This window comes from Pinus tabuliformis, chromosome Q (genome assembly GCF_031772625.1).
Source record: "Pinus tabuliformis cultivar Carrire ecotype Pingquan chromosome Q, CPIR1, whole genome shotgun sequence".
Taxonomy (NCBI): domain Eukaryota; kingdom Viridiplantae; phylum Streptophyta; class Pinopsida; order Pinales; family Pinaceae; genus Pinus; species Pinus tabuliformis.
The window spans coordinates 404,994,370-405,021,348 of record NC_142296.1 but is presented as its reverse complement, the minus strand read 5'-3'; the positions used below and the strand labels follow the sequence as shown (position 1 = coordinate 405,021,348).

General features: G+C 39.1%; 1 protein-coding gene across 5 annotated transcripts in view; it reads left to right on the top strand.

Annotated features, from left to right (window-relative positions):
• Positions 1–26,979, top strand: part of LOC149219891 (glutamate receptor 3.3-like) — a 189,455-nt gene that overhangs the window by 143,075 nt on the left and 19,401 nt on the right. For 4 of the 5 annotated variants that reach the window (XM_089384530.1, XM_089384529.1, XM_089384526.1 and 1 more), the window contains 2 exons: positions 17,211–18,544; positions 18,681–18,982. In XM_089384530.1, the coding sequence (XP_089240656.1) occupies positions 17,211–18,544; positions 18,681–18,982 (1,636 nt within the window). The remainder of the gene's footprint in view (positions 1–17,210; positions 18,545–18,680; positions 18,983–26,979) is intronic. The other variant, XM_089384531.1, reaches the window with a different exon arrangement.

Below are 26,979 nucleotides of genomic sequence, written 5' to 3'. Positions count from 1 at the left end.
AGATTAATGGACTTACCGGTGTCTTCCGTTGTCCCTCGATCTAGATCCTCTCCTCTTTGGATGTTCACAGCTACTTGCCTCCTCGCTCACCCAAGAGAAAAGCTACTTGTGACAAGAGAACAACTACTTGTGACAAGAGAAGAACACAACACAAAGGCAAATATTCATATTCATAAATGATTCACGATTAGAAGTAAATCAAATACACTAATGCAATCATACAAATACACCAGTATATAGGAGAAAACCAAGATAGCTTTATTGATAAATAACAAGGTTCAGGAAGAGATACAACCCAGAGGGCTCCAATCCAGCATCTCCTTCCCAGCAGAATGGAATTCCTATCTTCACCTCCCTTCAAAGCATTAAGCACCCAATGATTCCAGTCTCAAACCAACAACAATTCTTTGCAATAACAAAATTCCAGCCCCCAGATCTCATGGAGGAGAGATCTATATATAGATGTTTTGGAGAGAGGATGAGTCAGCTTGAGATATGACTAGTGTCCTCTCCCTCTATCAGTTCTTGATTCCACTTGGAGGTTCTTGCTTCCACTTGGAGATTTGGAACCACTTACTCATCACCAGTCGAATTCCCTGAGGCAAGTGTCATTTTGGAAGCTTCCTGGGTTCTGACACCTTGAGGAATGAGTCTGCCACATGTCCAATCTCGCTCAGCGCAGGTAGCCAGTGTTGGAGTTGACATTCAGCGCAGGTAGCCAGTGGAGCCATTGAAATTCAGCGCAGATGGTCAGTGGAGCAGTTGACATGATCCTGAATTGACTTGTTTTTGAGCAGTTCCAGGTGGAGAACTTCTGTAAATTGCTGTGTTTTGTTAGCCTTTTTCCTCTAGGGGTAGGAACAACATGTTTAGGGACTTTGGATCCCTTAGATTATGGACATTTCATGCTCAATGATGTAAGGCACAAAAATGTCTATAATAGCTTTCCCCGGGAAAATATTGTGTTGATATGTGTGATTGATGCTTCTATGTGCGCCTGTGAATGTTTCTGCTTCTGTAAATTGATGATCAACGGAGAGGAGGTTATGTATTATGCATGTTCCGCTTATAAGTGTATAATCAGGATAATCTCTATGAATATGTGTCATATTATTCAAAAGTTCTACAATTTACCTTAAAGGTGCGTAGCTTAATGTGTCGATCATGCCATGCTCTTTCGCTCTGCTTTTGGACCTATTGGTGAAATCCAGCTAGAAATATTTCTTCCTCAAGCTCAGCCAGCTGCATGAGCCTCTCTTCCAAGACTCCACAATCCATCATACCTGTGAGTGCCACTATGTGCAGACTAGGCACAATGTAGTCCATGGGCATCACCGCTTCAATACCATATACAAGCCTAAAGGGCGTTTGTCCAATCAACTTCTTGCATGTCGTCCAATAGGCCCATAGTACTGCTGGTATGCGCAAGTCCTAATCACTTCGTTGAGTGTTACAAACCTTGGTCAGCGCATTCTCCAACACTTTATTGAATGCTTCCACCATCCCTTAGCCTTCGGGTGATAAGGTGTGCTTTTCTGGCGATATACCGGAAATTCCTCCCAATGCGTTGATCGTCTCATTCAGAAAGTGTGTGCCGTGATCACTCATCAAAATATTTGGACACCCAAATTGCGTCGATACATACTCAAAGAGGAACTTTGCAGCAATCATTCTTGTGCAATCCTTCACAGGTTGTGCCTCTGCCCATCGAGTCAAATACTACGTCGCGGTGATAATGTACCTCGCTCCCGTCTTCTTCCCTTGGGGCTGAATGGGTCCCAACAAATCTATTGCCCATTTTTCAAAGGGTTGTAATGTCATCTATGGATTCAAAGGTAGCTCATCCCTTCGCGATGGTCTGCTAGTCCTTTGACATACATCACACGCTTTGCAGTACGTTTTTAAATCCTGATGGAGGGTTGGCCACCACAACCCTACGCATAGAATCTTCTGTGCAGTCGCTCTCCCTGCATAATGTCCTCTCATGGCACTCCCATGAGCATCCACAAGGATACTTCTCCTTTCAAACTCTGGTACATATCATCGCAATATCTCATCAGACCCCATTTTGTACAAATGCCCGACAATGACAGAAAAGTCTACCGCGCACACCACTACCTCCTTCTTCTACTGGACATGTATCCTTCCGGAGTAGTTCCTCTCATTAGGAAGTGTATGATATCCTCAAAATGACCATCCGTGATGCGCACTGCAAATAGCTGCGCGTTAGGAAATCCATCCTCCAAATTAGTGGGATCTTCCCCTGTTTCAATGCGCGACATATGGTCTGGTCCCACATTAAGTCATCCAGGTTTCACAATAACTTCAAAATCATACTCCTGGAACAATAACAACCACCTGCAGATTCTTCCCCCCAACATAGACTTATTGACCAGGTATTTCAACACAGAGTGATCTGTATACATCTTAAAATGGCCACCCAACAAGTAGTGTCTAAACTTCTGGAGCGCATATACCATGGCTAACCCTTCACACTTAGTGGTGGAATAGTTCTTCTCCACCTTGGATAATCTTCTGCTTGCGAACGCTATAGGATGGTCGAAGTCTCCTCTGCTAGCCTATGTCAGTACTACTCCCAGCGCTATACATGATGCATCGACATGTACATGAAACTACTTCTTCCAATTCAGGAAGACTAAAATCAACGCGGTGACCATATTTTCGTTCAATACATCCAGGATTTTCTTACAGTCCTCGTTCCAGCAGAATGTGACATCCTTTTTCAACAACTTCTCCATAGGCGCAGTGATCTAGGCATAGCCTTTGATAAACTTTCTGTAATATCCAGTTGCCCTAGGGTAGTGTGCAACTATTTCATACTCCTCTGTGCTTCTAAGTTAATTACCACCGCGATCTTCGTGGGATCCACCATCAGTCCCTGTTTACAAACCACATGACCTAGTAGGGTCCTAAAAGGAACATAAAATAGGCATTTCTTCAGATTGAGCATGATCTGGTATCTTCGATAGGTATCTGGCATCATGCGCAAACTTGCCACATGGTTTTTCACTAGTCCAAACATAGTCCAATCATCAAAATACACTTCCAAGAACTTATGAATAAATTCCTTGAATGTAGAAATGACTACGCGTGAAAAAATCGCAGGCGCATTCCTCAATCCGAAAGGCATTACAGTGTACTGAAAACATCCCCACTCAGTCGCAAAGGTCGTCTTGCTCCTATCCTCCTATGTGATTTTGATCTGATTGTACCCAGCGAACCCATCAGTGAAGGAATATTCTTCCTGGCCACCTACATTATCCAACACTTCATTAGAAAACGGAGTCGGAAAATGATCATGTACACAAGTGTCATTCAACTTCTCGAGATCTATGCATATCCTTATTTCATCCTTCTGCTTCTTTTCTTGTACCACCATTGGTATTACCTAATCAGATTCTTCTACGGGCTCAATGATGCCTGTCGCGAGCATCTTATCTAGCTCTAAGGAGACCTTCTCCTTATACTTTGGATTGAGATGGTAAAGTCTTTTCTTAACCGGCTTTGCGTCAGGCTTCAACATGATCTTTATAACACCCATGTCTCCTATTATCCCTTTTAGATCCGTAAAATTGGAAGGGAACAAATCCTAGTATTCGCGGAGCAATTCAGCGACCTTATCTATCGTCGCGTCATCCTAGTAATCTCCAATCTTCGCGAATTTGGGTTTGGCGTCCATACCAATATTTACCTGTTTCGTTTTAGTGGCGCGGTTGTATCAGGATTCTCAATCTGCGGTCCTTCAATCTCGCAGTGACCATCTGTTTCAGGGATGTTAATTTTTTGCGAATCCTCATCTTCTTCTTCAGCAGTCATGTTATAGCATTCCAGCGCATGACTCAACTGACTAGTCCAAAGGATCCTGCAGTATCCTATAGATTGCTGCTTTCACTTCTTGTAGTGCCTCGTCAATAGAGTCAAACCCATCTTCAAAGCTTAATGCCATTATGAATCCTTCGCACAGAATATCCCATTCACTTGTATGGCAGAGCTCTGTTTCCAAGTACCAGTTCATTAGGATAACATCGAGGGTGTGACCTAACAAGTGCACCCATTCAGGTTGGGGCTTCTCTCCATAAGCCTCGACCCATTCGGCTAAGTGCGCACGTGGATCATCCTTCCCATCATATTTGTCTATCATTCGTACCTTCGGCTTCCCAAAGCGTGTTCTCATCACCCTTCTACATTCGCACCAATCATCAAAGCTACCCTTGTGCGTACCCCACCACCTTGCGGGTGTAGTGCATAGTGCCCAGTCCAAAGCCTGGAAGCACTGCTTCTCTGGTAGCTCCCTTCCGAATGCATCCAAAAATATATCTACATCATTCAGGCCATCATAGGTGGGCATATTTCTTACCTCTAAAGACACACAGCGTAGCGACTAGGTCATCATGTTACAGCTTAGCGTGGTTACTTCATGTAACCAATTCTGCCAATGCTCTAATTCTTCATCAGAGTCCGAGGTGCAGGAACTCTCATGATCACATGTAATTCGTCCAGCTGCTATTGGATTCACCCAATCTTGGTCTCGCGCTGTTATCTTATATATACAGTCCAAATCGTCATTGCTCTCATAACTGCGGACTGGATCAGTATAGCAAGATCCTTCAATAGGATCTAGGGGGTACTATTACGCAGAGTGATTTCTTCTCAAATATCATCTTTCACTTCTTTGGGTTGATTACCCTGTTCATATCAGTAGCCTAATCAATGTTAAGGAGCGCAGGATAGGGGTTGTTTTCATCCACAATTTCTATTACTTCAAATTCAGACAATGCACTCGCGCCTTCAATATCCACAGTCACCCCTTTCAGCCACCCTATGGGGATGATATTCTATTGCTTTTCCATCCTTAACTGAATCAGAGACCACTGTAGCGCTGGTCTTCCCATCCGTTCCCAAGTCTGCTTCAATAGGACGTTTGCGTCTGACCCCAGATCCAAAATAACCTGATCCATTTCATATTCTCCTATCTACATGGTCAGCCTCTCCTCTCATCCTATCCTTGTTTTATGCTTACCAATATTTCGTACCACGTGTAGTTCACCCGGAGTGTTTATGGCACATCTATTTATAAGCTCCTGTAATCCCTTCACAACCTTGTTGTCGCGCAACAAATTCATGCATGTCTCTAGAATGGTTGTAAGCATAGAAGGGTCCATTTCCTGATTAGGCATATCATTTCTACCTAAGGTGGATGCCTCAATGATGATCTTCTTTGCTTCCATGAATTTTTTGCGTGCGCGCTCCAAATCAAATTCAACCTCCTTCACCGGAGCTTTGTGAACCCATGCGCTATCTTCGGGTTGTTTCCTTTTGTCATCTCTTGTTCCAACTCCACTTCGGAGCATTATATTCACATTCGGATCCTCTTCGCGAGGCTCATACATCATCATCTGCAGGTTTTGAGTCGACTGAGGTGGTAGTGCCCCTTTTTCGTGTATCCTTTATATTAGCGTAGGACAGTTCTCCATCTCATGATCAAACAGAGTGAAATATTTGCATGATGGACGCATTAGGTTAGTGTAATAACAGGCATAGTGTCCTGGTCCTCTGTAATTATAGCAGATTAGTTGTCCCAACCTCTGTTAGGTCCTCCTCTACCTCGGCCTTGTTTGCACCCCAGAAAGCCTATTCGCACCATCCCTGTGCTCTGGTCAAGGGGTCACATCTCTACATGAACCCTATAGGCGGGTATTCTATTCATCATCAATTCATAACTTCTGCAGTTGTGTTCATCATGCCCTATTGACCTACAGAAGTTGCAGAACAATTGGTGTGGTGTTTGTACAAGCTTCTGCAGCAAATGACAGTTATCTGTCGTATACTTTCTTGCTACCTGACATATAGTGCATCACAACGTAGGCCCCGCGCTTGGTTCTGCTTGAGCTTCCGGTCTCAAAGGCATTGGTCCCCCTCCTGCAATATAGTTTCCAAAGACCGGGCAACGGTCTTTGTCATGCCCCTGACCCTTGCATTTTAGGCACCATTCCTCTTCGCGCACCTCTGGCCAAACTGTTTTGTCCTACTTCAAGCTCTCCATTTCAAAGCAAAGATTTTTCAATTGCGCATGGATCTGCTGAACCCCCAAATTCAGATCCTCCATCGGTGTTTCATGTAGTCTCATTTCAATATCCAAGGCCTCTACCTGAGTTGTGATCTTCTATTGTGACAGCGCAACCCTTGGCTGTGGCAAGAGCGAAGCCATGAACCATTCACAGTGTTTTCCATTTATTAAGTTCATATTAGCTTCGCAGATTTTACACTTCAATATCTGATCTAATTCCCAAGGTGTCTCGCCTGGTTTCATCGTGATTTCCTTGAACCCCACAATTGACTGTGCCTCAGATTTAGGCCTACTGAACTCTTTATTCAGCACAGTCTAGATGTCTGCCACCCCAGTGGTTGGGTTATCATTAGAGTACTTGATGTACCAAGTTAGCCTGCAACCCTGCAAAGCACTAACCAGTGTTTCCTTCTTCATGTGATCATCTATAACACCATGAGCTTCCCAATCAACTTTCACAACGAACCAAAATTGGTCCAAGTCCTCATTTCCCAAGCCTTTAAACAAAGGCACCTTCAATGAGTTTTGCCATGCTAAACTGTGGTGTAGGTGGTGTTGGTATGGGTGAAGTCGTAGGTGATGGTGGTGAAGTTGGATGTGGTGTGGGTGGAGGTGGCAGTCGTGGGAATCCTTGTCTTATTAACTAAATAACACTTCACGGAGAAGCCTACGCTACTCCCTCTTTGTCACCCAATGGAGGTGAAATTAATGGACTATATTTAGGACCCTTTCTTCCTTCGTTCCTATAAGTCTTTCCGCTTCGCATAGCTCCGAACATCAAGGTAGCTTCATAACCTGTTTTTTTCACAATAACATCTTAATCCAGGTATTCAAATACTTTAAGTGCTTACCTCGTGGACCTTTGAAAAAGCGTCGCTCTGCCTCGCTGTAGCTAACTGAGGTATCGACCGCGAATTTAGTCACAAATCCTCTTATGATGCGATTGAGCCAATGATTGATAGCATGGGCGATCTTATCCTCAGAGACTTCCAATTTCTGTACTAACTCTGGGGTCCAGACAATAGGATTGTCAAGTCTTCACCTTCCTCGGCTATCCACTAGCTTCACGATCCACTCGTATAGCTCAACCAGAAAGGAACATAAAAAGATCTCGTGGATCTATGTAGATAGGTACTTGTCCAGCCACTATTCCTTTGTCAGTCGCGGATTTCTGTTCTCCTGCACTGCGAATTCGTGGATCTTCCTATCCAACCAGTCTCTGATCTCTTTCTTAGTTGGATTCCAGTGATACGACATCGCACATCTCTTATGTAGATTCCGGTCCCGGAAACGGAACCATTTGTTGGATACGTGGGGCCTAACACAGGTTCAATGCTAGTTAGCCAAATAGATCCCTACACTACTAGCCCTTTCGGCATCAGCCCGCGGAGCGCGGATCGAAGTCTCACTCGAAGCAATATGGGGGGATGCTGGAACCAAGTTTCCACACCCTGAGATGCTTTTGATGTCGGTTTATTCCTTCTATTCCTGCTCTCACACAGGTTGTTAAGTTCTAGGGCTCTATCAGTCTAGCCCTTTATTCCACCCTTCAGTACCTCCCCGAAGGGGTACGATTGGCCTTCTCGTAGCCCTATCCCGTGGTTCAAGTACTTTTGTGCTGCTAGGGCAGTGTATCGTGCAGATTCCCAAACTAGCTTAAGTGTCTTACTTATCTTATTAAATGATCATAGTTAGCGCCACGTAAACAAATATCCTTACTTGCGTTCAATTAACCAATTAATTACATAAATTTGCACACCACATAAGAATTATAAATTAAATTCATACACAATAGGACAAGATGCATTAACAGGAAACAAAGACACAAAATTTGTAGAATACTTCTTTTTATTGATATCTTCAGATGATTACAAACTCTATCCTCCCTGCGCACAAAACTGCAGGGGTCTGTGCACTCAGCTGCGGACTTCCACCCTAGGCCTCTGTGCACTTAGCTGCACAACCTCTACCTATGCTACGACCCAAAACTTAGACTTCTCTCCTTATCACTCAAGACTTATATTACAACTTATGACTTAAAAACTACTTAGAGCTTACTTACTTAGCTCTTTTTATACAATCCCATGGTCTACATACCATGGGTAGATCTTTACAGCCAACTTTATTTTACAAAATAAGGGCGGACAACCCTTTATGGCTCATGACAACTTCGCGCTCCATGACCACAAAATGCAGAGACTTTACACTTTATTATAAAACTTGATCCAAAACATGGGCTTTTAGCCCCAAAACTGTCCTTAGGGGATCCTGTTCCCAACAACTACCATCCCCAAACTAGTTTATTTCCATTCTATATGTAAGCATATTTAAGTTCTTTGATGTTAATGAAATGAAGTTTTATTTCTACTACATCTATGTGTTTATGTTTATATCTATGTTTTGTTGCATTCCTGCATAAGTCTAGATTGGTGGTATCAGAGCAGTCTGCTCTTTCTCTATTTTTCTTTTCATGTCCCCAACAAGGTCAGGGTCTAAGGAGTTAGGGCTTGAACTAGTTGAACCTTTGCAAGACCAGCCTCGCAAACATCGACCACCTCCCATGGCAGAAGAATAGAAAGACAAGGGAGTAGGAGATCCTTTCAAAATATTGCTCAGAGAATCCCTCGAGTGACAAAGGAACGTGATGATGGACAACTTTTCCCAGATCTTTCGGCGCCTACCCATAGGTGACACATCTTCATCCAACAGCAACTCTGGAGGCACCACTTCTTTTATGGTACAAGTCAACTTTGACATCCCCATATTTGAAGGCCAGATAGATGGAAACACCATATATAGATGGTTAAATCTATTGGAAGTATATTTTTTGGTTCATGACTTTTCCAATCGGGAAAAGATTACTTTTGTGCTCCTCAAATCCGCCCCCATGTCAAGGAATGGTGGGAAACCTACAATGAACAAAAGGACGAGAGGGAACCCTCACTATTTTTAGCAGCACCCACTTGGAATTCTTTCTGAGACGCCATCAAGGAACAATATTACCTTGTTGGGAGCTATGAATATAAATACATAAAGTGGACCATGCTGTGGCAGGGAAGAGACCAAGACGTGCTAGAGTTCACAAATATTTTTCATACCCTTCACACGAAGTTGGGTATCAAGGATTCTGAGTGGCATTTGGTACTTAAGTACTACGACTATCTACATAAGTACATCCAAGATGAGATGGAGTTCCTATACATCTCCTTTGTTGGTGTCACCTATCGATACATTGTCAAGATCGAGTAGAAATTTAAACAGAAGAAGCGAGCCTTTGGATCTATGAATCTGAAGCTAGGGAAAGGCACCCCAAACCACAGAAAAAAGGACAAATCCAAGGCAGGCCACCCATGACAACCCGCCAAAGCTGCAAGCAACGAAAAAAACCACAGAGACAAGGAAGGACACAAGAAAATGGTGTGAGTTCCATAAGAGCCCCACTCACAACATAAGTGAGTGTCGATCCAAGCAGTCACTAGTGGTTGAGTTGAAGGCTTTTGAATTAGATGCATGTTCTGACTCTAAGTCAGAACCCAACAAGGGGAATGACAAAGGGAAGCAGATTATTGATGCAGAACCTAGTGCCATGATTTACACCACCAAGATCCAGAATATTGATCTCGAATATCCAGAGGAGGGGGAGTGGCTCTTCCACTCATAGATGTGGGTTAAGGGTTCTCTATTGTAGTTCATTGTCGACAGCGGAAGACAAAAGAACCTCATTTCAGTAGAATTCGTGAAGTGGTTGGGCCTATTGACCACACCACACCCGTAGCCTTACACCATCAGGTAGCTCGATTAAGGTCGAGATCTTTGTGTCAGCCAACAGTGGCACCTTCCCTACAACATCAAGCCCTTCAAAGATGAGGTACTTTGATATTTTTCTCCTCTTGAAGTTTGTAATGTATTATTAGGCCAACCATACTTGTGGAAGTGTCGTGATGTGTATGAGTCTAGGTCTCACAGTACTATTATTACTTTAGGCAATAAGTTATATATGATACTGGAGGTAGCACCACCTACCGTCATCTCTTTGATCTCTATGAAGAAATGCAGTAAGCTCATTTCCCAAACTGAGAAATTTTTCATCCTTATGATTCACCCTCAAGGAAAGAAGAAGATTGTGGCCACATCCACGACCTCTAGACAAGGCTCCTCCGCATGGTATCAGTAGATGGACAAGGCCGTGGAGGAGTACAAGGACATCTTCACCTCACCCACAGGGGTACCCCTACACTGTCAGGTCAAGCACTCCATCGATTTGACGCCAGGTGCACCACTACCCAACAGACTGATCTATTGACATTCTGTTTTGGAGAATAATGAAATAAAGAGGCAAATTCAAGAGCTGTTGCAAAAAGGGCACATCATACAAATTTCATCACCCTTTGGGAATCAGATCGTGTTAGTATAGAATAAGGACAGGACCTGGAGACTCTGTATTGACTATCAGTCGCTAAATAGGATCATTGTCCAGAATAGGTATCCAATCCCATGGATTGATGACCTTCCGGACCAGTTCAAGGGGGCCAAATATTTCAGCAAGATTGACTTGAAGTCAAGTTATCACTAGGTACCAATCAAACCTGTAGATGTATGGAAAGCTACCTTCAAATCCAGGGAGGGTCTTTTGGAATGGTTGGTCATGCCTTTCAGGTTGAAAAATTCCCCCACAAACTTCATACGGCAGATGGATGACATCTTGTGACCCTTCACCAACTCGTTCATGGTAGTATACCTGGATGACATCTTGATTTTCAGCCAGATTTGGGAAGAGCACATACATCATATCCAATAGGTCCTCTAAACCTTGTGACAACACAAATTGTGTGCCAATTTGGAGAAATGCACTTTTGGTATGACCTGGGTTCAATATCTGGGGTACATCAGTAATGAGCGGGGTGTGCATGTGGACCCAACCAAGATACAAGTTATTCAGGATTTGCTAGCCCCAACCACTCTAATAGAGCTTCGCAACTTCTTGGGTCTTGCCAATTTCTATCGCAAGTTCATGTTGGGATTCTCTCATATCACTTGGCCTTTAGTTTAGCCACTAAGGGCGGAGTGAAAACAAATTTTTTTTCATCTGAATCTCAATAGAAGGCATTTGTCAAGTCGAATCATCTCCTTTTCTCTGCATCAATTCTCACATTACCATACCTACAACAACCATTTGAAATTGAGACAGATTCCTCCAACTATGCTATTGGTGCAGTTCTTACTCAGTAGGGGCATTTGGTGACATATCATAGTGAGACACTTTCAGATACAGTTTGAAAATATCCCACTTATGAAAAAGAGATGTATTCCATTGTGCAGGTCTGCTGATAATGGAAAGATTACATTATGGGGAAGGAAACGGTCATCCACATAAACCACCAACCCATGCAGTTCATACAGACACAAGGAAAGTTACAAAACAATCACCATTAGAAATGGTCTACATACTTGCAACAATTCCATTTGAACATCAAGTACAAGAAGGGAAACACCAATAATTTTGTATATTGTCTCAACCGACCATCGGTTATGGCATTGACCACTGTGCTCGACTCTTGTGGACATGAGACTTCAGGTGGCTGCATCTTTACAAGACCAATCCTGAATTCAGCAACACATACCAGATGCTCCCAGAGGCCAAGAAAGTTTTGTATTTTCACCTCTAGGGTGCACTGTTATGCCACCTAGGATGCCTATGCATTCCTTCAAGTGAGCGTGCTAAGATGATTTGGGAGGCACACTGTAATTGAGTTGCTAGACATTTCGGAGTAGATAAAATAGTGGTAGTGTTGCAGAAGTAATTTTATTGGCGGAACCTCTGATAAGATGTTGGGAAGTACATTAGATCTTGCACTGTTTGCACCATTTACAAACCTATAATGAAGAAGCAAGGCCTATATACTCCTCTTCCTACTCCTAGTCAGCCTTGGGAATCCATCTCCATGGATTATATGTCAAACCTTCCTTCTACTAAGCATGGAAATGACTACGTTTTCGTGGGAATTGACAAATTCTCTAACATGGACATTTCGGCGTCCTGCAAGAAGAGTATCATAACAGAAGTCATTGCTAAACTCTTCTTTGAATGAGTGTGGGTACACTTTGGGATCCTACAGTCCATTATCTCATTTCGGGATAACATGCTCTTGAGTACATTTTGGTCAAGCCTCTGGTCGAGGCTAGATACCAAGTTCACTAAGTCCATGACCTTCCACCCCAAAACTGATGGCCAAACAAAGGTTGTCAATAGGATGATTGTGCGCATTGTGTGCATGTATAACTTGAAGAATCCACACACATGGGATGAAATCCTCCCCTATGTCCAGGAAAACTACAATAGAGCTCTCGATAGCTCAAATGGCCACAACCCCTTTCAGGTGGGGTTGGGATTCCAACCACCATGTCCCATTGATGTGGCCATACAAGTTGCAGCTACTCAGGCAAATTCTACTCATGTCCAGTTCGAAGTTGATAGGGCTAACAACTTCATTGAGCACATTCAAAACATTTACTAGAAGGTCCTTGACATATTGGACAAAGCCAATGCTAAGTACACGCAATGTCATGATCAACATCGGGTGCCACACAAGTTCCAGATGGGCGACAAATTTTGGTTACATTTGTAGAAGGAACGCCTAGCTGGGACCCACCGCAAGCTTCGCCTGCTCTGATAGGGGAAAATACCTTTGAGCTTGACATTCCATCATTCCCTTGCCTACACCCAATATTCAATGTGGATCGACTGTGACCATACTTTCCCCCATTATTGGACACATTCGACGTTACTGAGTAGATGACACAAATAAAGCTCAACCCAAGCTGCATCGAATGGGCCACAATTGACAAGATCATAGATGCACAAATCGAAAACACTCTCTAGCAGAGGATCTAGCTATATCAAGTTGTCAAATCATGCCAACTTCTTCACCAGGGACCAGGTTCAATAAAAATTTCCTCACCTCATGGAGAATTTGCACACAATGGGTACCATTGCTTCCTAAGGGGGGAGGAATGATCCAGGTGGATATTGGTGGCCTCCTACCTATTCCACCTAGACCTCCAGCTGGTTTCATCAGTTTCCTTGATTATAGCAGCATTTACTATTTTTAGCAGTTTTTCAGGTCCTGAACTTCCAGAGCTATTTTGACCCCCTAAATGACGTTTTTTTTTAGGTTTGCAACAAGCCGTAAATCTTGTAGTACTCAAAGAGATATTTCCAATCAAGTATTGTACATGCCAAATGAAGATCATATGACCAAGTTATGACCTCGGGAAGTTGGCTGCCCAACTAACCCCAACGAGGCCCACAAACTCTTGGTGTTCTATCTCCTAGGGTTAGGGTTTTGGTTGTTTAGGGTTTTCCTTTGTTGTTTAATAATAAAAAGTCCCTTGAGCCTCATTGTAACATAGTTTAGAGGCATGTAGCTGCCACATCTCTTCTCAAAGATAAGTTAACATCACTCAAGCTAGTTTATTTCCATTTTGTATGTAAGCATATTTCAGTTCTTTGATGTGAATGAAATGAAGTTTTATTTCTATTGCATCTCTATGTTTATGTTTATATTTGTGTTTTGTTGCGTTCTTGCATAATTTTGGATCATGACGAGTGGAAAACTGCATTTAAGACAAATCATGGACTGTGTGAGTGGATTTTGATGACCTTCAGTCTTACAAATGCACCAAATACCTTTATGATATTGATGAATGAAGTTTTAAAGGATTCTACAGGAAAATTGTGATTATGTATCTAGATGACATTTTAGTGTACAACCAAACAAAGGAGGATCATCTTAGACATCTCAAGTTAGTTTTGAGCACTTTGCAACAAGAGAAATTGTTGATAAATTTAAAGAAATGCAGCTTCATGAAGAATGAGTTGGTGTACCTGAGATTTGTAATTTCAGGGGGTGGATTGAAAATCGACTAAGATCAAGTGAAGGTGATAATTAACCGGTTGGTTCCAAGAAACATGTTTAAGGTAAGAATCTTTCATGGTCTTTCCCACTTCTATAGAAAATTTATAAAGAATTTCAATAGTTTGTGTGCACCCATTGTTGAAACTATTAAGGAGAATAATAAACCATTCAAATGGACTATAGTAGCAGATTACAATTTTAAATTGTTGAAGAAAATAATTACAAAGCTTCCCGCTTTAGCATTGCCAGACTTTGGAAAGGCGATTCAAGTTGAACCTGATGCCAACAAAATTGTTATTGGAGCTTTGTTGAGCCAAGATGGGCGACCGATCACTTATCTTAGTGAAAAATTAAATGAGGTAAAACAAAAGTACTCTTCATATGATATGAGTTCTACATTATTGTGAAGGCCTTGAAGAAGTGGCGACATTATCTCATGCCCAAGGAATTTGTTTTTTCATATGGATAATCATGGATTGCAATTTATAAGAAGCGAGACAAAGTTGAACTAGAGACATGCCAAATGGGTGGAATTTTTGCAAAATTTCACTTTTGTAATAAAACATACTAGTGGGTCATCAAACAAAGTAGCAGATGATTTAAGTAGGATTAATTTAATTCTACAAGAATTTCAATTATGTGTTTCAAGATTTGATGAACTCAAAGAAATGTAATAGTGATGTACATTTCAAAACAACTTATGCAACATGTGAAAACTCAGTGAACATGAATTCACCTCAATGGTCAAGTTACATGATCAAAGAAGGTTTGTTCTTCAAGGGCAGTAAATTTTTAATTCTTAGATGTTCCATGATGGAAAACATGATCAAAGAGAAGCATAATGGAGGATTGGCACTGGAGCTAATAAAATTTTTGTTGTACTAAATCTTTTTTATTATTGGCAAGGTATGAAAGCTAATATGAAAAATTTGTGGAAAGATGCAGAGTATGTTAGTGGGAAAAGGGGGAGAGTCAGAATGTAGGATTCTACCAGCCATTGTCAATCCCCAACAAGCCTTGGGATTCTATCAATATGGATTTTGTTTTGGGTTTATCTCGAACACAAAGAGGTAATGATTCCATTTTTGTTGTTGTGGATAAGTTTTCCAAAATGGCACATTTTAATGATTGTACAAGAACTACTAATGCTAATGGTGTGGCAATTTTATTCTTTAAAGAAATTGTAAGATAGCATGGATTGTCCAAAAGCATTGTATGAGATAGGGATATGAGACGCATGGGCCACTTTTGGAGAATTTTATGGAGGAAACTAGGCATATTTTGAACTTTAGTTTAACTTATCACGCCCAACCAGATGGACAGACAATGGTGGTAAATAGAAGTCTTGGCAACATTCTGAGAAATTTGGTAAATGAACATCCCAAGGAGTGGGATTAGATACTTTCTCAAGTTGAGTTTGCCTACAATGACTCACCTAATAGGAGTACAAGGATGAGCCCTTTTCCAATATTGTAGGGAATGCACCTCAAGGGAGTTTATAAATTAAAGTATTTGGGAAAACAAGAGCTCATAAGTGCAAAAAGTGAATATTTTGCAGTAATTATGCAAGAATTACAGGAAAGAGTCAAGAAACAATTGCACAAAAACAACAAGAAGTACAAACAATGAGCATATATGAAAATAAGGCATTGGAAATTAAAACAATCTTGAGTTAGAAGGTAGTCAGGAAAACAAGAGGTATGGAGTATCTTTAGTATTTAGTCAAATGGAAGAAACAACTAATTGAAGATGCTACATCAATGTCCAAAGTCGATATCATCAAGTATAACACCATTATTAAGAAGCTAAAGAAAAGTTCTTTTCTTCACTAGAGTCTAATGCAGGAACTTCTACAAATCAAATCCACCTTTAACCTCCTTAGTTCAAAAACCCATTTACTAAGGGAATTAGTTCTCTAATTTATTTTCAAAGGAAGTTGAGTTCCTAAATTATTTGAATTATAATCATTATATTAAATATAGTGCAGGAGAAATCAAAATTGTTAGAAAATTAATTAGTTTCAATGTAAAAAAGATTATTCAGTTATATTTGGGATTCTGTCAGATAATATAGGAGACAGATTTGGGTTGTTGGAATTGAACGAGAATTAATGTGCCTCTTATGTAATAATCAGGATTCTAGAGAGGGAGTGAGATTTGGAGAGATATGTGTAAAGGGACTGTACGCGATTGTATTATTTTATCTTTCCCTTCTAGAATCAATATTTGTGATTTTGGTAAATCACTGTGTTATTGATGTGTGAGATCGTTGGGTCGTACAACAGATTTGTTTCATTGCAGGTTTATCAGGCAGGCACAGAGCTAAGGAAGAGTTCGGTTTCCAAGGAAAAGGCCCCATAGCGTCATACTTGGTTGATTTGGAGTCTTTTAGTCTTCGTGTATTAACAGGGACGAGAACCTTTCCCCGTTAAACCATTCCCATTTACGTCCCAGTCATCGGCCATCCTCTGTTGGAATCGTCTAAACATTGGCAATCAAACTGTTGAATGTGACACGAAAGTATCACATTAACTAACAGAGTGAGGAGAATTTTTTTTTATGTTGTTTGTTGTCCTGTCTGCCTCCACCACCGATCGGGAAGCAAAAGGGGTTGTCAAACATAGTGACGAGCGGTGAGCAAATCCTGTTAATTGTTGGAACAGAAAGATGTAAATGCTGCTGTCTTAGAGAGGAAATAGGATATGATAAGCATCTTGTCTTATGGAATTGTATGAGCCATAATCCAGTCTGTAGAATCTCTGTAGTAAAGTTATATTATTTCTTGATTCATTTGTAAATATCATTTTTGACATGGATGCAACCAGTATAATAAATCCTAGTACCAGCCAAAGGAAATGATTATTGACAGTATAGTTACGTTTGAACACTCATTATACCTGAAAGAAAGAAAAGTCTTTAAGTATCAGTACAGTTGCTGCTGCTGAGTCTTAACAGTTTCTCATATGAATTTAGTGGAGAACTGTTCCAGCTGCTATTTTTTTTTATATCAACTGCTACATGTTCCCTAACAAGCTATGCAGCTACTGAAACTGGTTTTTGTTCTTTTTGTGAATCCAACTTGGGAATCTCTCAAAGTGTACGCCAATTTAGAGCTTTGAAATATAATTTAATGTATTGTTAACCAGTGCATAGTTGAAAACTTGTAATTTCTGATGTTTTTTCATGCAATAACTGGTCTTGATGCAGCTTTGGAGTTAATGAAAAAGGATGTGGTGGCAATAATAGGTCCACAATACTCCGACCTTGCTCATGTTGTATCTCATATAGCAAATGGACTTCAAATACCACTTTTGTCCTTTGCAGCTACTGATCCAACTCTGACATCATATGAATACCCTTATTTTAATCGTATGACCTACAGTGATGTTTCTCAGATGGAAGCAATTGCAGATTTTGTGGATTCCTTTGGCTGGAAAGAAGTTGTTGCCGTGTATATGGATGATGACCATGGGAGAAATGGAATTTCTGCATTAGGGGATGCTCTGGCAAATGTGGGAGCTAAGATTTCCAATAAGGCAGCTATGATTCCTGGAGTTGGCCCAAGCCAGATGGGTGATGTGTTGACAAACTTGGCTTCGATGGATACACGAGTTTTTGTAGTCCACATGTTTTCAGATGCTGGCCTTAAACTTTTTTCTGAAGTCAAGGACATTGGTATGTTGAGCGCCGGCTATGTCTGGATAGCCACAAATTGGCTATCTTCTGTTTTAGATTCTGGTTTACTTGAAGAAGGCATCATGAAGTCACTTCAAGGTTTAATCAGCCTGCGTCCACATACTCCAAATTCAAGACAGCAGCGTGTATTTGCACAAAGGTGGAAAAAATTACAAACAGACAATATGGTTAACGCCTCCTTGAATGCATTTGGACTATATGCTTATGACAGTATACTGATGATTGCTCACTCTCTCAACACCTACTTCAAACAAGGAGGAAATATCTCTTTTGCAGAACCATCTTCTCTATCAAGTCAGAGCGGAGGCAAATCAGAACTAGCAGAACTGAAGGTCTTTGAAGGAGGAGCACAGTTACAAAAGATAATATTACAAACTAATTTCAACGGCATTGCAGGTCCTGTACTCTTGGACAAAAATGGGAACTTGATGAGCTCTGCATTTGAGATTATCAATGTAGTTGATAAAGGCTTCCGCAGCATTGGTTTCTGGTCAAAACGAACTGGTTTATCAGTTACCCCTCCAGAATATACAGCTACCATCAGTAATAATGAATCTCATATAAATCTAAGAGACTCTGGTATTATATGGCCTGGTCAAAGCAAAACAGTGCCACGGGGTTGGGTTCATGGCAGCCAACTTGTGATTGTGGTGCCAAGAAAGACAGGGTTCAAAGAATTTGTAACAACAGTGAAAGGCAGCAACGCGGTAAAAGGATATTGTATTGATGTGTTTGTGGCTGCAGTGAAATTGCTTCCTTATACTGTTCAGTACACATTTAGACCTTATGGAACAGGGGATTCTACACCCAATTACAACGATCTCGTGGAGCAGGTCGCTTTACAGGTTAGTATGTGTTAAACTTTGATGACTCCTAAATTGGTTGGGGACCTAATTGTTAATGTGAAAATGCGTTTCCCCTTGTGATAATTAATCACGTATTCTTTGAAAATAAGTACATATGCATACTACTTATGTGCAGTTTTTCATAGCTGAACTCCTGCAGAAATATGATGCAGTCGTTGGAGACGTTCTTATTGTGAAAAATCGGTCGAAAATTGTGGACTTCACACAGCCTTACATAGAAACAGGCCTAGTTGTAGTGGTTCGCGCAAACGAGATAGAATCGAATCCATGGGCTTTCTTGCGTCCATTTTCACCAGGGATGTGGTGTACGACTGGTGCTTTTTTTCTCATCACGGGAGCTGTTGTATGGATTGTGGAGCATAGAATAAACCCTGAGTTTCGAGGGCCTCCACAGCGACAAGTTAGTAATGTTCTCTGGTATGTGCATTGTCATCTATCTTTGTGCAACTATAATTTAATTTCTTATGTGTGAAGTGCCTCCTGATTGATCATTTGATATAATTAAGATTGAGCAGCACATATTTACTAGTGTCCGGTCACCATAACCTTTTGGAACCAGCCTTTCAGGATTTCTTCTTCTGCTCGTGGCAGTATGTTTAATAATCTCTAGAATTAAATCCGTACTAATTTATGTTAAACCAGGAAAAGAGTTGGAACCAGGGTTTCAAGATTTCTTCTTCTGCTCCTTGTAGCATGTTGAAGTTATAAAAAAATGTTTTGAAAAAACAACATTAAAAAAGAAATTGCACCTTCATATACTACGGATCTCTCTTTCCCAGTATCTCTGTATCCTTATTGCAAGAAAGAAAAATCAATCCTGTCTATCCATCAACAATCTGAATGAGGAGATGACTGATCTCCCATCTCTGAGTCGAAAACCTTTGCCAATCTGTCTTGTTTTCTTCTTCGAGAGCGTATATCACTGAAAGTAATGTTTTGAAGAAATTGGCCCCACTTTCAATGCATCTCCAAAAAGTTATATGGCTTACCTAGTAATCTTTATATCTTGAGCATCTTGTTGAATATGTATTACATTTTTTTATGCAATTAACTCTGTGTTTGTAGGTTGAGTTTTGTGTTGGGTGTGTTATATGCTTTATACGGTTACTCTTGCCTTTGCATGACATGTATTATTTTTACTTGACATGTGTACAGGGTTGTAATGGCAAGTTGTAAGGGTTGTAAGTGTATTTTTTTTTGGGTGGGCTTTCAGGGTAAATTTATAAGTATTATGTGCAATTGTTATTATTTGCCTTATAGTTTACAAATGATTTATGTGGATTGTTTTGTTGTCATTGGTTTAAAACCTACATTTGGAATAGTGATTATTGGTTTTAGGGAATGTTTTTTTGGCTGAACATTAGATTATCTTGGTTTTATGATAAATCTCATTTTAACATGAGCTTTGTAGTGTTTATTGCGCTAGAAGAGAATGACAAGTAATTTGAAAATTGAAATAGAGAAATTTAATGGGCAAAGCTTTGAGATATGGAAGCTCAAGATGGAAGACCTTTTGGTAGACAATGAACAATGAAGCATAGTGGATCCCAATAGTAGACCTATGAGTATATCGACAAAACATTGGACAAAGATGGATAGAAAGGAAAAGAACACAATGTAGTTGTGTCTTTTAGATCCAGTGTTTACTTAATGCTTCAAGAAAAATTATAGCCAAGACATTATGTTATAAGTTAGGGGCTTTGTATTAGTCCAAGTCCCTAGTAAATAATTTTTCTTTTTGAAAAAAAACTACACCTCCCAAGGATGAATGATAGAGACCTGATGATAGAGCATTTAAATTCCTTCGAAACTATGATGAACTATTGTTTGTTGATATTAAAATTTATGATAAAGATAAGTATCACTAGGGGAATTTTAAGGTAAAAATTGAGACTCAAAACAAAAAATGTACTAACAAAATTGATTTTAAAAGAACCAATAAGATTCAAGATGATGATGTCATTCCCAAGGATAACTATTTTTGGAGGAAAAAGAATAAAACTATTTTTTAAATTGTATTTCCAACTTATTTCTTTATAGGTTTACTCAAATGTTAAGTGTAAGCACCTATTGGATTCACCCTTCTAGCTTCTAGAATTGCTCCATTAAACCTTCTACAATAAGTAAAAACAATAGAACAGACAAAAGACATATTTTTATCAATCTCCTTGTAGGAGTTAAAAATTTAGATGGTAACCTATTTATCAAACCCACAAAAGAAATTGAAGTTATCCAACCCAAGATCCATATAGCAATTAGAAGGTCGAAATCCATATGGAGGAGCAAGCAATTTGATATAGAGCCAACTTGGTCTATCATATGATTTTAACATATCAATTTTCATAACCATTGTTGCAAGTTTCTTTGTTTTATGGAGTTAGCTATTCCAATAGCATTAGGAATTTGTCTTCCAACTAGAAATCTAAACTATTTCTAAGAAATAACCTCTAAGAAAATTTTCTTCACCTTTACAACTAAAATATTTGCCATGATTTTGTATTTACAGTCACACAAGGATATTATTTTGAACTATCAAAGGTGTATGGATTGGCCCTATTTGAGACAAGTGCTAGAAAAGTAGAATTAAAAAATCTCAAGACTTTCCTTATAATCCTTGTTTCTTCAATTACCTTAATTAAATTGTTTTTCAATGAAATGTAAATTTTGGACACACATTCCTTTGGGATTTGTTTTCCATTGTAAATAATCTATAAATGTTAGGAGAAATACAGATAGGTAGGTGAATATGAAAGGCCAATGGACGTCTTGGAATATGAAACCAAGAGTCATCTAGTTATATTAAAATAGATTCACAATAATGGAACAACATCTAATTTTGGAGTTATCTCTAATAATGGTATCAAAGAAAGATTATAACTCTGTGATATACTTCATTCTTTGCCCTTTGTTAGAATTCTCTACCCCCTCCAGGAATCTTTTGGATGATTATAGATCCTTGTCAACCATAATGGAAGATTTTTTTCATAGGTTGTGAGTGGCTCACACTTGTTTCCTTTCCATCCTAAATTTTGTTATAGAGGTTGAAAGTCATGCTTATTTTCTCTTCATAACCCCAATTCTCCTATCCTACACCCAAGTGCTGTCCCTAAGCCCTAGTTTCATTCCACTCTAATCAATATTCCCGTAACCTCATTCCCTTTTGTATAGAAGTGGTTGACTTCCTAGAGATCCATAAGCCCATCATTGTCAGAGGTAATTTCCTTTTTTATTAATTCCAAGCTCTGTACACCTTCTAACTATAGGAAATGAAAAGCTTTTTATCACATTCTTTTGTTATTATGATGCCCCATTTGAACTAGTTAAGTTCACATGACATCATTTTTCAATCAGCGTATGTAAAAATAAAGGTTATAAAAAGGGTTTCATTTTGAATCTCCCTGGCCTAGATTAACCTCCTGATCTTCACTATATTGATCCTTGAGCCTAAGCTTCAAAGATTTTAGTACTCATCCCATAATTGTTTCTCTTTATGAAATTTGAAAATATCATAAAATCACTGAGCTTCTTACTAGAAAGCTAACTTTTCATATATTGGTTCAAGAAATTTCATATGATTTTAAGATAGACATGCATTTCTAGATCCATGTCATTTTATCTCTATAGAAGATCATTGAGGCATACCTTGTGGGTCTATTTGAGGGTACAAACTTGTGTGACATTCATGCTAATAATGTTACTATTATGCACATGGATATACAAGTGGCTAGAAGGATTCACAATGAAGGGACCTAAGCTTCTGTTTTCTAAAATAGAAGAGCCATTAAAGATTACCATTTTTTGATATATAATTTCCACCTATTAAGTTATTAGATTTCTACTTTGAAGATGTAATAATATAATATTTCGGTTCTACAATTCTAATTTTTGCCCGGAAAACATTTTAAATGGACCACTATATTAGATTTTTCCTTTGTGATGAAGCTTGATATGGTGGATTTAAGCTTGTTGGATTGGATAGTTTTTCAAGCAAATAACTTGAGAAGCCCAATAATGTTGGGCTAGTTCAATTATTTTAGCAAAGATTTTGTTATGTTTGAAGATGCATTCCCTCATTTCAATTATTGGCATGATGCTAGTTGGTAAGGTAAAATGAAAAGAAGGGTCCAGGAAGATCAAACAAAAGCTCATTTTCAATTATTTTTCAAATGACATATGTGAAGGAGGACATTGGACCTAAGAAGCCTACATCAGATAATGAGCTATCCATAAGGAAGAATAAAGACAATAAAGCTTGTGCCCTGAGGTGAGTTGCCATATTGTTTCCATTACATATTCTTATGGTGCTCTAAAGAAGTTAAAAGACTTGTATCACTTGCACTCGAAATTGGAGATTGTGCAACTACAAGTGAAATTGATGATGGCCCCATGGCCTTAGCTTCTAAGAGCAAAGCCATCATGCATGACATAGATGCCAGAAGAGTAAAAATAGATCTTTCTCTCCCAACCTTCATCATGGACCTCTACCCTACATACTCTCAGTATGTTTAATCCCTATAAGTTAGTGACCAACTAAAGTTTTTATATTTGGCTCTTTGGTGGATAAATTTCTAGGATGTGAGAAATTTTTTAGAAAGAGGAAGACAATAGCTCAACCCCATGAAGAAACCATATTCCTTGCTCAAAAAGGAAAGTTCAATCACACGATTCTTTAGAGGAGAAAGCAGTAAAAGAGGATGTGAAATAAAGAACCTTAGACAAAGGGGGTAGACACAACCATGATAAGAGAACTAATAGTCATTATGCACATTGTAGTAGAAATGGAGATGATGCATTTCCATGCATAATCCACTGGGATAAGCTCAAAAAAATAAGAGTAGAAAGAAGATAGAGATAAAATGTTATATCTAGAAAAAGATAAATCACTTGAATCTACTCATTACACTATTTACCATTGCAATATTGGAGTAACTGAAGATTTATTTCACACTTCATTTGCTTCTTGGAAAGATGCTTGGCTACTTGACACAGGTGCAACATGTCACATGACCTTTTGGAGAGACTAATTTGAAGATATTGATGACAATGTAGAATCATGGCATATTGTATTTTGTAGATAAACCATCTAAAACCCTCAAGAGTTGGCACCAATGGGATTAAACTAAATAGATTCCCTGATTATCTTCTGCATGATATACTTTTTCTTCCAGAGTTGCAGAGAGACATTTTGTCCCTTGTGCACATTTGACAAGAAAGCCACTCCATTCATATATTTTATGGAAAAGTAGCAATAAGTAAGGCCTTTGACAACAAGATTGTCATGACTAGAGTGGAGAATGAAAGAATGTTGGAGTTGAAAGGTAAATCTTCTCATGCAAAAAATTTGCATACCTCTCTCATCACAATGTAGGTACATTACTATCTAGTCTTATATGGCATTTTATATTTGGACACATTAATTATGAAATCCTTTGTTTAATTTTAATAATGGTTTTCTTGTTTACCTACTACCCTTAGGAAACTAAAGAAATGTGATGGATGTATCCTTGGGAAACATAGAAAACAACCCTTCCATTATTCCACTTCTAGAGCATGTAGAAAACTTGGATTGATACATTATGATTTATGTGGCCCCATACATGTTCTATCTACAAATGGGAATAAATATATGATGAGTTTTATTGATGATTACACTAGGATTCGTTAGATGTACTTGTTGAAGATAAATCTCAATATTTTGAAACTTTTAGAAAATTTCATGTGTGGATTCAAACTAAAACACAATCACATATTAGCTCTCTTCATTCTAATAATGGAAGAGAATATACATCTAATGAGTTTGAAAATTATATTTTTTAGCGTGAGTTTCAACACCAAACCACCATACCATACAATCCTCAACAAAATGGTGTAGATGGAAAAATGAACAAGGCTATCTTGAATATGGTTCACTCCATGATGTTTTTAAAAAATGTACAGTTGATATTTCGGTTGATATGGTTATATGTGTAGTATATGTGAAAATCATGTATCTACATCATGATATTACAAATAAGGCTCCTTATGAAATGTGGTATGGTTGCATTCCTTTGATGGGGCATCTCAAGGCTTTTGGTTCCACCTACTATGCTTTGATTCCCAAGGAACAACTAAACAAGCTTGATGCAAGGAGTCGAAAGTGCATCTTCTTGGGGTATTGAAATACCACTAGGGCATATTATCTTTATGATTAGGTAAACAAGAAGTTTATTCTATCCAAAGCTATAATTTTTCTTGAATCTTTCAAGACTGACAAAATTTTCAATCAATAGTTTGATCAACTTGATAGATTTACTCATGTAAAGACATATCATGAATTTAATAATGATATTCCATATATTGAAGGGGAGTCCCTATATTGGATCAATCTCCATAATCTCCATTTGTGTAGGTTTTAACTCTGTACATAAATTACCTGCATATGAATTCTAAAAAACAAAATATAAACAATGACGAGAGCATAAAACATGAAATAGATATACACAGAGATTTTCCCCTAGATCCCAAAATGGGGACTACCAGATTAATTTTTCACTATATTCCTTTCAATGCTACAACACATATATATACATGTCTAATAATTCATAAACCCCAATCCATTAAACCTGGATTAGAACATAATCATAGTTCCCTTGACTAGATCTACAAGATACCATGGGAAGAAAACCATCACGCACAAAATCATGTGCAAAACCCATGCACAAAACCATAGGTAGGTCTGCCCACCTCATATAGGGGCTAGTCATGGAAAGAATATCACACCCAACATTCTCCCACTTGTTATTTTATTTTCCATACAGGGGGTCACAGGAGAGCTTAGTCATTGGTCCAACCCTGCAACACCCATTGTTTCTCTAAACCAAGAAAACTTCTCAATGCTCACAAACTTTGTTAATGCATCAACAACATTCTTCAAAGTGTCCACCTTTACCAACAACACCTTTTTGTCCTCAACCATATCCTTCACAAAGTGATATTGAACATCAATGTGCTTTGTTTTTGAATGATAAGCAGGGTTCTTTGCCAAGAAAATTGCACTTTGGCTGTCACAATCTATCCTTATAGCTCATTGTACTAATGCCATACTTGAACACAATTTCTACAGCCAAACTACTTCCTTGCTTGCACGAGTGGTTGCCATGTATTTTGCCTCTGTAGTTGAAAGTGCCACTATAGGCTGTCTCTTGCTCATCCAACTAACTTCACCTCCAAATAGGTTAAACACATACCCACTTGTAGATCTTCTCTGATCCAGATGTCTAGCCCAGTCTACATCAACAAATCCATGAATGTCCAAAACTCTATCCAATCGTGGTCTTCCTTGGTAGCACAGACCATAATCACTAGTGCCATGCAAATACATGAAAATCCGCTTCATTGTTGTCCAATGCTCCTTCCCTGGTTTTGACATAAACCTTCTCAATACTCCCACTGCATGTGCAATGTATGGTCTAATACAAACCATTGCACACATTAGGCTATCGACTGCACTTTCGTATGGAACACAGGACATGTCCTCTTCCTCTTCTTGTGTCTAAGGAAATTGTTTAGCAGATAATTTTACACCTACAGGAATAGGAACCTTCACCGGTTTACTATCCTGCATATTAAACCTCTGCAGTATTCTCTCGACATACTTCCTATGGTTTAACCATAGCTTCCTCTTTGCCCAATATCATTTAATTTCCATGCCTAAAATATAGTTTGCAGCACCAAGATCCTTCATGTCGAATTTGGAGGACAATTGGGTTTTCAAATCCTAGATAATTCCTTTGTCATTTCCAATCAGCAATATATCATCCACATATAAGACTAGATAAATAACATGTTCACCAATTAATTTAAAATACATGCAGTGATCCACTTTGCTTCTGGTGAAGTCAAGTTCCCATATAAATGTATCAAATTTATGATACCACATCCTTGGTGACTATTTTAACCCATACAGATAGTTTTTTAACTTGCATACCAGTTCTTTCTTACCCTTCACCGCAAAGCCTTCAGGTTGCTTCATGTAGATCTCTTCTTCTAGATCCCCATGAAGAAATGTTGTCTTCACATCCATCTGTTCTACCTGAAAATCAAAAGCAGCATCAATAGATAAAAGTAATCTAATAGAAGCTACCTTGGAAATGGGATAAAAAATATCACCAAAATCAATTCCGACACCTGGGAATAACCTTTTGCTACCAACCAAGCTTTGTATTTCTCCACCTTGCCCTCTGCATTCATCTTCTTCTTAAACACCCATTTTCTTCCAATGGGTTTCCTTCAATCCGACAACTCCACCAGATCCCAAACCTCATTTTTGTCCAAAGATGCCATTTCATCAACCATGACCTCTTTCCAGAGTTTTCCATGCTCTGAATCTACTATGTCCTTGACAGTTCTGGGATCATCATCAGTAATAGATAAAG